Here is a 12,003-nt window from a genome sequence, read left to right as displayed (position 1 = left end):
CTTCCCAAAGGAGTATGGAGTTATACACTAAAATTGTTTTGGGAAAATTCACAGATATACCTTTCTCCTTATATCCTCCTTAGATACACCTACAAAAGAATTGATGGAACCAGTAAGTCTGAACAAATGAAAAGTTGCTTTGGGAAGGATATGTGTTTTAAGAATGCACTACTCAAGTTATACCCAAAATCTTACTCTGCACTTCTTTACCTGTGTTAAACTTCTAAGTAATTCATATATGCATGTACACATTTGAATACTTAAGGAATTCAGTTTAAAAGAAAATAATTGGGTTCTCACACATAAGTTATAATAAAATTTGTATTCTCTTACAATAGTGGCTGAAAATTCAGTAATGATACTCCTCTCACTTTTATATTTCTCCTGGCCTTTGGCCTTACAAAGAAATAACATTCAAATTTCACTGTTCCAGTAAAATGCAGAAGCTCAAAAAAAAAAACAAAAAACAAAACAAACAAAAAAAAAAGTATTTTGTTTGCTTTGACAATCTGCCAGGACAGGCTTAGTGTTAATTCCCGTGCTCATATAGGCTCTTTTTTCCTTCTCTCTTACATAACTAAGCACAAGCAATCTTGATCTCTTGGCAGTATAAATTTTCAGAAACACTTCATTCCAAGGAGTATTAATTAAAAATAATTCCATTTGGTTGAAACCAATGAAACTTATCTATAAATTGTTGTCAATGTTTACATCAGAAATATTCTGTGCTTAAAAAAACACACTATAATGAAAAAACTGTCAGATGAAACAACTTCCAGCAGAGAAAATGCTTTTCTTTATTTTGCTAAAAGCTAAGGGTGATGCCACGTTAAAAAAAAAAAAAAAAAAAAAATCGACATTGGTGAATAATAGGCCTACTGTTCACAGAAATGCTTCTGAGATGATTCTCATAATTGTACTTTGTGGTTACCGTTAAGCAAACTCTACACATGTACACATGCATGATTGCTACTGGAGATAACTATAACCGCATTAGTGCCCTTCTCTTATCAAAGGGGCTGTATTAACTATGCAAGTCTGACTCTTCTATTCTATTTTTCATTTGGGCTAGTAATATAAATAGGTGACTTTTTTTTCCCCCACAATCCAAGATTACAGCTTGTAAAATACCAGCTTGTAAATTACTGCTTAAAATTTTTTCAGAGTCATCTTTTCATTGTTTTGTATTCCTGCTCACAGGTGGATGTTCATAGTTATTCCCTGATTTCATTGTTCAAAATTAATTGATTTTTTTAATCTAGAAGAAAAAAAAAAGTTTTGGCAACTAATACAGTTCATAATGGAAAATATAAGAATTCTCTGCCACAATAACTATAGAATACTGCATGAAATGTAATAGATTAGCATAATAAAATATTAACTTAATGTAAGCCAAGAATGTAAGTGCTAGTTTCTTTTATGTTTAGTTGTTGTAGTAGAGGAACAAAAATAAAAAAAACGACTTCAACAACAAATTCCGGTGCATTTTCAGTGAGGACACAGAATATTTGACAATAAAGATTTAGGCTTGGTATTCACAGGTGTGATTTTGCAAAAAGGAGAAGAAAAGACATGTAAAGTACAATTGAAAGGAACACATCAATACAGAGTTCAGTCATGCTGGTTTCGTCAAATTCAGGTTCATACAATAAAGATGCTATAGAACTTCATACTACAATGACTATTTATCGATTCAGAAATCCTGAAGAAGAAATTTGTTCTGCTTAAGAACAACCTTCTAAACTCACCTGGGACTCACTGCAATATAAACACTCTTCTTCCCAACTCTACCACTTGCTACAAAGCAGTGAAGAGTGACTACATATTCCAGGAGCATAATCTCACACACTACTCATTGTCCAAAATGAAGCTAATTTATTCCCTTTCCACTTCTCAAAGAAAAAATTCACTTTTCTATGACAGCCTCAAYTTACAGTTCCATTGCTAAAGTGCAACTGCTACTCCAATCAGCAGCAATAAAGATATTTTTAAGTTCTCTTTCTTCATCACACTTCTTTTTCCTGCATGTTAAACTAAAAATACTGAAGAGCAAAGAATACATTTTTCTGTGTCTTAAGTACAGCCATGCACATCTTGAAAGGTATTAAAGAATAACAATAGGAGAGCAATGACTCATACTAAAATAGCTATACTTGAAAAATACAGTGGTGCACTACCGTAGGTACATTTTCTAAAACTGCTGCAAAGGAAACAACTAGGGAATAAAATAAAACTGGTTTTATTCAAGCAAAATCAGTGGTTGTCATGACCAGATTCCTTTATGAACAAAGTTTTAATTCCTTTTAGAAACATGTATGGTATTAAAGATACCGTACAAATTACCATCACTCACCTCTCCTATCATTTCTGCCTTTATTTGTGGATTTGTCAGACGGGCAAGGGCAACGTCCTTCGCATTTCACTGAGATCATTTTTCCTGAGACACAGGCTTGGTAGTCCAATTTGCACTGTAAGAGAGAAAACGACTATCATTAACGAACATATTTCATAATACATACAAATTACAGCTCATTAAGTATTTTGAAGGAYTCTTTCATAGGGCGCTTAAATTTTTACAGATATACTAGGAAAAGTTCTGCAGTATACACTACCTTTGTAGTAAGAGAAGGAATCAGATTAGAAGAAGGTAAAAGTTCTTCTTCCCTAATTTGGCTGCAGTTTTAGGATTAATTCAAGTATGCATATATTTGCCTTGTTAGATTGATTTGACTGTSTACATGGCATAGAATCAGACTGCATTGGGTTTATTTATATTATGTGAGCAAATAAACAAAACATCAATATTTATTAGTGACGGGAAATAATTAACATGAATTTACTGTAGGTTTTATTACTTAATTTATACTTTTTTAGATAATTGWAAACTAGAAAACAACAATTAAAAAAAAAAATAGAAAGCAAGAAAGCTATACTGATGCAATTCCACACCGTCTCCTCCAGTATAGACATAGATTAATTTGCCTGGTTCTGATCTGTATATTTAAATCTTCAATTCCGAAACCATATAAAAGTTAAACAAATATTACGAAGAAATGAAATTATTGTTCCAAGGACAGGAAAATAGACTGTCAAAGACTACATATATAGAAAATATCAGTATTGTAAGCCTTGCCTGTACTTGTCTTCATAGAAATTTTCTTGACATTTGGTACAGATTTGGCTTAAAATCTTTTACTAGCATGATAGCACCGAAAATACAAAACAACATAAGAGGAAAAACTTAAGAGCCCAGAGATAGTTTTTATAGAACAAGAACGCAGAAAGGTGATTATGGAGAACACTTTTTCCTCAAACATAGCCTGGAGAATGTCTCATTTGTCAGGTTAAAGACTTAAAACTTAAAAAAATGAGGGCTGAGAAAATCAAAGTGACAAAAACGTGAAAGTGATTTGTTATGCATCACACAACTTCAGAAAAAAATCTCATCAGAACTTCTGCCTGACATCCTCTGACTCATCTTCTGTTYGAGCAATTCCAGTTTAATATTACTTCATTATACATTATCAGGATTTCTGGAGAATCCTAAAGTTGATTTTGAAATAGTACTCCTCTTCCTCTTAGGAGAGAGTCTTCCTCCCTCYTAACGAGTAATGGGTGGGTGTACACATTATAGCTATTAAAAATAAAAGTGCTTTCTCAGAAATTGTTTTTACTAGTTTTCTCAGAATTGTTTTTTTCTGAAGGCTTTTACTAGTATGGAGATAAAGTACCTAAAATCACCTCATCCCTGTCTATGTACASAAATTTATCTGCCTTTCATACAGACTTCTAACCCTGTCATAGCACTGTCATGCAGTTCTCCAGCTAGCACAAGATAAATTTTTATCATCATATTGAAATAGCCCCTTTTGCACCACTCTCAGTAGCAAAAAGACAACATATTAGGGGAAGAAAATAAATCCTCAAATTTTTACATAAAAYCATCACTTCATCTCTGTTTCAAAGGACCAGAAAATTGAGGCAAAGGCGGCAGCTCTGCCCTCTGCACAGGAACCTGCACAACCRAGTCAGCTATGGCAGACCTGTCTACCCTCTGTGCACCTGCACATTTGCCCTCGCCATCCAGGAAGGTGCTAGTCATGAAGCCCAATAGACATCCTTCCAGAGAGGACGCAGCCTAATATGGATTTCAATGCTTGCAAAAATCATTAATAGCRTGAAACACAGAATTTCATACATGTGCCTATTGAAGAGATAGATCTTCCCTTTTGTAAGAAAAGAGAATTTTAGATTAAGGAGTCAAACCTACGGTCACCTATGCTTTAAGCTTTGAGTAGTTTGATTTGTAGTCCTGAACAGGACCATCATTTAAAATTGAACATAAAAACACATTTCAGATTTGGTAAAAATAAATAAAGTAAAACACTTCAAAGTTAATTTAATTGGCATGAGGTGCGAGTTTAGCCCCTTAGATTTATTTTTCTTTAAAGATATCTATCCAATTGCATTTGCAAGTAACATTGCCTAAGAAACACTTTACTCAACGCCTGATATAGGCACCAATAGCTGGGTTAGGGAGTGTGAAATCAGCACACAATACTTCCAAATCAGTACTTCCATTCACAGCTATGCTGGAATGTTTACACTCACTAAACTGAATTTATGAACAGGTAGGAGAATTAGATTCCACCTCTCAAATAAGACAGCAAAAACACGGTTCTTGTATGAGTCAAAAAGGAGTCCAGTTTGCTAACAACAGCAGAAAGATAATTCTGGTTCAAACCTCCTTCTGCTTGTTTCCCCATATTAACAGTGCACTGGGAAGGTGTGAAGGTAGCWCACCCAAAGAAAGGTTATCAGGCTTCCTGCAGTAGACTCTAAGAAATTATAGCAAAGCAATTAACATATCTGAAAAACTCCACAGAAAAAATAAATTTTTGGATTGCAGAATATGAAGTCACGATGAAAAGTGTTAGTGCACAGGAGAGAAAATGGTAGATATAGTGACAAAATTATTTCTTATGGGAAAAGGAGTATTTTCAGTACTTTAAATGGCAGAGAAATACATAAGCTAAGCTATTAATTATAATGTTTGGTAAAACAATAACTAATTTATTTGCCTTTATTGACTTATATGACTTTATATGACTTTTTTACAAAGGAAAACATAAATCATGGCATTTTCACAGAATTTATCTGTTCGATTTCATATTAGTCCTTATTTATCTCGATTTGATAAGTTCTGGTAATTTCTTGTTCTACTTTCACCCCAATCCCTTTAATACAATTTTTATTGTATATAATTGAGAAAAATAACATTTTAATTGTCATTATATTTCTAGCTTTTCATCTGCTGATCTTGATTCTCTTTTTCTCTTAGCATACTGTMTTTCTACATGGAGTTTAATCATGTCTCATTTGTATGTTTGATTCTGAGAAGCCTTAGCTAATTGAATTCTTGCATATTTTGTTTTCATGGAGAAGAATTGGCAGTTTTGACTTCAGAGCTATGTACTTCRCAATACTGAAAAAATATATATATTTTAATATAGTCAAGGAATATCTACCATGTCAGAGMCTCTTGGCAATATATTTCAGGATGAAAAGTTCCTTATTTTTTGTACTGTCAAGCTCCCTACAGCAAAATCCAATTTGTATACTTATACTCTGCCTACTTAAAAACTTGCGCAGTTTCAAATAGACTCAACGTTTTTCAACACTTGCCCTAAGTAGCTGTTTAGTGAACTAGAGACAGGCAATTAAAATCCGTGGGAAGTACATCAAAGAATATATGTCATCTTTAGACATGACTCATGCAGCTTCACCATTAGTCTAGTGAAGATGAGAACAGTTATATTTCTGTAGCAATTACTACAGTGTATGTTATCTTGGCATACATGAGTTCTCTTATACCCACTGTTATAGAGTTATGACAGTAAAATATTTCATTAAATGCTGTCATTCCCCATTCCTAAGTTGTTACCTGTCAACACTGGGACACTGATGTCTATATTCTGGATGTTCAAAAAGTCAGATTTTTCCCCCATAAGGAATAAAAAAAAGTTTCCAAGGCCAAAAAAAAAAAAAAAAAAAAAAAAAAAAAAGAAAGAAAATGTTTGAAAAAAGAGTTGTGTGTGTTGGCCTGTCAAAAATTGCACAGTCTGAACAAAAAATGCCACAATATGATGTACAAAGAGGACCTCAATCTGCAAGACATGTAAAATAATTCCAGGTAGCCTTGGTGGTGCTTAAAATAGTGCACTATATCCAGTCTGGAGATGGTGTTTCAAGCAAGGCATGAGCTAATTGGAAAGAGTCCAAAAAAGAGTGAAATGCATGTTCAGATGCCTAGAAAATACAGTCCCTAAAGAGAGACTGAAGGAGGGGGGATGTTCAGTCTTTAGGAAAGAGTATTCACATAACTGCTCTCAAATATGTAAGGGGGTTCTAAAAGGCATTCACAATGTTTTCATTCACAATGAATGCTACAAGAAATAATTGACTTAAATTGCCATCCAAAAAATACTCCAGGTTAGATACTAGGAAGACTTTCTAATAAAAAAGAGTGAAGTTTTAAAATATTGCCTAAGAAATTGAATCTTAAGCACTCAAATCTTTACAAACAGAATTAGGCAAGTCTGTCAAAACCAATATTTTGTATTTTATCTTGAGGATCAAATCACCTCAAGCTCTTTGTCTATGAAAGTAAAGAATAGAGTGGCTCTAGCAGTTAAGTAGGATCAAGACACTAGTGCTTGCATAAACCTTTAAGCCTTACTGGAGAAACTGGAAGATGTATACTGAATGAAGTCAGGAAACTGCATGAAAGAAAAGGGAAGATTATGCTCCTGACACTCCAAGGATCCTAGATAACTTGCTCAAAACTTTTCTGCATGGTCCTGAGTCTGTATTTGCAGTTATTTGAACTCTTCCAGTTCTAAGATCTGATTTGGAAACATGTTAAGCATTTTTAGTTCCAAATGAAACTAACAGGTATTGAAAATATAAACTATTTCTCAATATGAAATGTGAAAAATAAAAACAAATTCTTTCATTGGACAGCCAAACCTCATGAATAACTGTTATTTATAATTTATAATATTTATATAATATTTATATAATATTTATTTATTGCAGATTTAGTTCTGTGCCTTTATGAGAATGCTATCTCAATAACAAGATATTTCTTTTTCCAAATAATCTTACCTTGCTAGGAATATCTGGCTTTGAAGAAACTAAAGCTAATAAGGATACACAAGAATCCACAGGCAAGGAAGGGACAGCATCTCATGCACCAGTGTCTTCTAGTGCAGTATATAGATAATCTCCTCAGCTGTTCCTTTCCTTTGCTTAATATAGTGGCAGCTACACAGATGGCCCACCTCAACAGTATAGAAGTCAGTATAAGTTAGCTGCCAGAGCTTACACTTATGTCCCCAGTGAGTCTTGCATCCATTCTGTGTTTCAAGCCATAGCAATATTGCAGTCAGTCCCCAACATTGCAAGCTTGAAGTTAGGTCACATACACATACATCAGTACAACCTTTTCTAGAGTACAAACATAACTTCACAATGCAGGATGGAGYATGAATTGGATGTAAATTAAAATCTTAGCAAAATTTTGATGTGTTACAGCATTTGAYGCTTAAAGAAATGCTTTCTTGAACACTCTTGCATTTAATGCAGAACAGTTACAGCAAGTTACTCTTTAGTCAACCAATAACTAATAATTATGCAACTGTGAAAAATGTTTTATCTCTGATAAAACTGTCACCTTTAATTGTACCTTACCTTGAAAATAAGAGCTCTTTTGTGCACTTAAATCTAAAGAAGGCATGCTATCCAACTCTAAAAATACATTGATGAGCAATTAAATTCAGCTTCAGCTGATAGTAGAGTACATGTTACAAAAATTTAATTTGAATATAAAAATTCATATAGAGAAAAAAGTTAATATGAGTTTTTTTTGTTATCATTGCAAATTGTCCCTATGGTAATGATTCTGATGCTAACCAATGAGACACTTTCACAATTATGCTTGCTTCATTCTGAAAAAAACACCCCAGTATAAAAAAAAGATATGACTTAGTGCAGGTGAAACTGGGGATATCAGACAGCATAYGAATATTCCAGAATCTTATCCCTGCACTCTCTCTCCCAGTCAGAATTTGTACAGCACAGTCTTCTGGAGTACTATCACACTGTACAAATATCCATTGGCCAAGCAGAAAAATTTAGCAATTACAGTACAACCAAATAAAATGGCTGAGAGAAGAGAATTTGGCATACCCTCTCAAACAATTGTTACAAACAATTATTTTCTATATATTTTCCAGGTGACCATTAACAAATGGTAAAAGATTTTTTATATAAAAGTCAACAGGGTCTCTGAGGAAAGGTCTTTCTGCTGTTTTCCACAAGGAAAACTAGTGAAGGGRAGAATGAAATGTTAATATTTCATTCGGGTTCATTGTGCTTTTACTAAGAGAAATCTCTAACAGAATTTCAAATTTGTCCAGAGTCCTTTACTTTCTCTCAGTTTTTAGAACCTGATCCCATTGTGCACTGCACAGATGATCTCTTACCAATACTCAATAAGGAATGCTTTCCAGTTTCATGCCATTTTGCTCATTCACACTTCCTGTCTTTTCACTTTATTTCACAAAGCCTGCATATATTCTGTTAATGAAAACATTACCATATTTTGAGTAAACTGCTATGTGAAATTATAGCCACAGGGCTGAGCCTCTAAAAGTGAAATACATAAGAACTACAATATGTTTTAACTGGATTGGTAGTTCCTATCATTAATTAGATGGGGAAAAAGGACTGGTGGTGGGATGGGAGATAAACCTTAATCTGGTCATGCTCCAGATATAGTACAGCACGGAGAGCTACCTGATACAAAACAAGGAAGACAGCAAAGGACTGGTAGACACAATGCCTGGTATTGCTTCCATTTGCAAAGGTGTCACTTTGGTTAGTTTAAAATATAAGTGAAAATACCAGAATTGCATGAGTGCAGGGAACATAATTTAAAAATGATTATATTATCAATATATAATTCTTTACAAGGTGTAGCCAACAACAAGCAATTACAACACAGGATTTCAAATTAAAACAATTAGCTAAACATAAAGCCAAGACACCTTATTTTCAACTAATTTAGGATTTAGTAATTAAATATTAAACAGTAAATTTAGTTGTGAAGGATAATCCACAGGACTAAAAGTGCCTTAATTTCCTGTCAACCTCATCTGATCTTTCCTAATTCTACACCAACTTGTTAATCACATCCATCACCTACCTGAACAATAAATGTTTGAGTAAAAACCTTTTCAGCAGACAGGTACTATTGCTTAAAAAGAAAACATTAGAAACTGCTCTTTATGGTTATAAAGGCATACAACTATCATTTTGACAAGAGAACCAAAGATAACTACAGTTTTTGAAACAAGACTATAGGCAGAGGAAATCTTTCGTGCTTCAAAGAGAAATGAGGATACATTGTTCACAAGGCTATGAACTAGAAAAAATAAATTTACACGACAAAACAAAAATCTATATGCAGTTTTTCCTGTTCACCTCTATAGCTCTGGCCTATTTTCTTCATCATTGTGCAACCCAATGACATAAGAAGAAAAACCTGAAATCAGGTCACCTAAATATGCGATCTTTTTAGGGCAGCCTAGAAAACAAACTAATTCACAGAAAGATGCAGACAGAGATGCCTACTRGGATTATTTAAACGAGACAACTACCTGTCTTGGCTTTCAAACATTCTTAGAGGTTGAGACACATGTTGCTTAGAAGTTTTTTAAAAATCCTTCTAAGCATCTATCTGAATCTTTCTGAATCAGCATCTGAATTTTTATGTTCCTACTCAGTTTGGTAAATATATTATCATCTTATGATACACATTTTGCAAACAGATAAACTAACAAGTTTTACCTTCAAATGAAAGCTTAATTCATGCTCAGTGACAAAATCCTATGATATCCTTACTTGAATCTCACTATTTCTAGTAAATTGGAAAACTGATTGAGAAAAAAATTAATATCTATCAGTCTTTTTTTGTCCTAAAATAATGTATCTCCTTTCCAAATCAATAATTCAATCTTCCTAGAAGAAAATAAATTCTGTAAAAAGCAGTGTCTAAAACATCTTTTAAAAAATATTTCAAGTACAAAAATATAAAGTCTTGACTAACTAAAGAGGCAAATATAAACATATTAATTCTTTCTATATTATTTCTTCTCTTCCTAGCTTTCTTCAAGTAAAAATAGAATAACAGTCTCTTAAATATGTTCTAGCTTGTTGTAAAGTTTTGATGCTAATAATTTCTCTTTCAAAAATMTATATCCCAATACTTAAATCTACACTCCATATTCTGGCTCTTATTGAGTCACAGGTGACACAGTCCAAATCTCCTCACTTTCCCAGACTCTCTGCTTCAAACTCTCCAAACTCAGAGAGTGAGAGGTCCAGATGCACAGAATGTCCCTCGACCCTAGAAGTTCATGAGGTTCTTGGTGTACACTACTGCTATGTGTACAAAAGCTGACATGCAAAATTTTGTACTTTGGATGGGTTTCTCAAGAAAGAAATAAAACGGAATATTTTGCCCGCAAAGCTAACTCCGCATTGTCAATTCACATGTCAAATTTGAAAATGATTCCCCAACGAAAAATTTAAATTGTGAGCAAAATAACTGACTCTCCCAAACCTCCTTCTTAGAATTAGATGGATATTTTGGTTGAAATTCAGTCAAGAATACTCATCAGAAATTTTCAGTTGACATGCCAATTTCTGAATAATAGAAATGGTTAAAATAAAGGTAATGGCAGAGCTTTGAAGCCTTCTAATAAGACTCAAATCACTTATCAGAGCATGGAACTTTGTTAAAAGAATCTACTTACTGACTATTAACATGCTTTATCACTGTATTTTCAATGTGATATGGTTTCTTAAACCATGCTCACTGATTGCATTACTAATTAAACAAGTTCAGTTTATATCTAATTATATCTAAATTGAAATATTTAAAAAATCTTGTGAGAGTTAAAATATCATCCAAAGGCCATGCTCCTTTTTCTTCAATTACAAGGACAAAGAAAAAGCAAATCTGTTGTACAAAGACCTAGTTAGTCCATGCTGTGTTATTCTGCCTAGGTCCCTAGGATATTTAAACTATGCAATGACAATCTCCAAAGAACTTTCACATGAAAATAAATTCTGTATTCATTTATATTCAGATCAAACACTGAGCAGTGTCCTACTGAATATCCTACAGGATCATGTTTTGGATCAGAAGTTACGTGATCAGAAAATCACGTAGGTGCTCCCAGTTTTCTTGCCATTATAACACCTCTAGAGCTTTCCTTTCTCTTTGGTTCTTCAGCAACTAAGAAATATGCTAACATTTTAAGAAAAACTAGATGTTTAAGTCCTAAATAGTAGGTTTTGTGTGTTATCATTTGTGAAATTCCATGTTTACAATGTTTCATCCTGCCAGGAAACAAGTACCTTGTGGTACAATATTTCCARGAGATATTTTTGTGCAGAGAAAAACAGCAATGACCCTAATTTTTACATTTACTACTTCGTTTCAAAACATACAGGATATGTTTCCTCATTTTAACTTGGTCAAAAACAGCCAAATATAGAGTAAAATCAAGATGAATCAAAGGCAGGTCTTTTGTGTTGCATTTTGAATAAAGAGCAAGAGCAGYAATTTGCTTCATGAACTCTTATTTCTCTTTTTCAGGAAGATCATGCTGCACTCCATTTTTTTTGTTTTTTCCTAGAACTTCAGTTCAACCTAAAGGCTCCACCTCTGATGTTCACTCCTATTTCTCAGATTCCTACCTTTCTCATAATTCTCTTTTCATGAACATCAAAATATAGATCTTTCCGGACTTAATCATTTTACTTCCCTAATTTTTTTCGATTTATCCACATCTTCTTACAAGACCAAACATGATTCAGTAACTACAGGCCGGTGAGCCTCACCTCCATCCCTGGGAAAGTGATGGAGCAGCT

At 33.5% G+C, this 12,003-nt stretch overlaps 1 protein-coding gene across 2 annotated transcripts in view; it reads right to left on the bottom strand.

Moving 5' to 3' along the window:
* Positions 1 to 12,003, bottom strand: part of SPOCK3 (SPARC (osteonectin), cwcv and kazal like domains proteoglycan 3) — a 164,241-nt gene that overhangs the window by 44,318 nt on the left and 107,920 nt on the right. For both annotated transcript variants that reach the window (XM_026041653.1, XM_026041654.1), the window contains one exon: positions 2,354 to 2,468. In XM_026041653.1, the coding sequence (XP_025897438.1) occupies positions 2,354 to 2,468 (115 nt within the window). The remainder of the gene's footprint in view (positions 1 to 2,353; positions 2,469 to 12,003) is intronic.

This window comes from Nothoprocta perdicaria, unplaced genomic scaffold (assembly GCF_003342845.1).
Source record: "Nothoprocta perdicaria isolate Ctin4 unplaced genomic scaffold, notPer1 scaffold_29, whole genome shotgun sequence".
NCBI lineage: Eukaryota > Metazoa > Chordata > Aves > Tinamiformes > Tinamidae > Nothoprocta > Nothoprocta perdicaria.
This window is presented reverse-complemented; position numbering and strand designations above follow the sequence as displayed.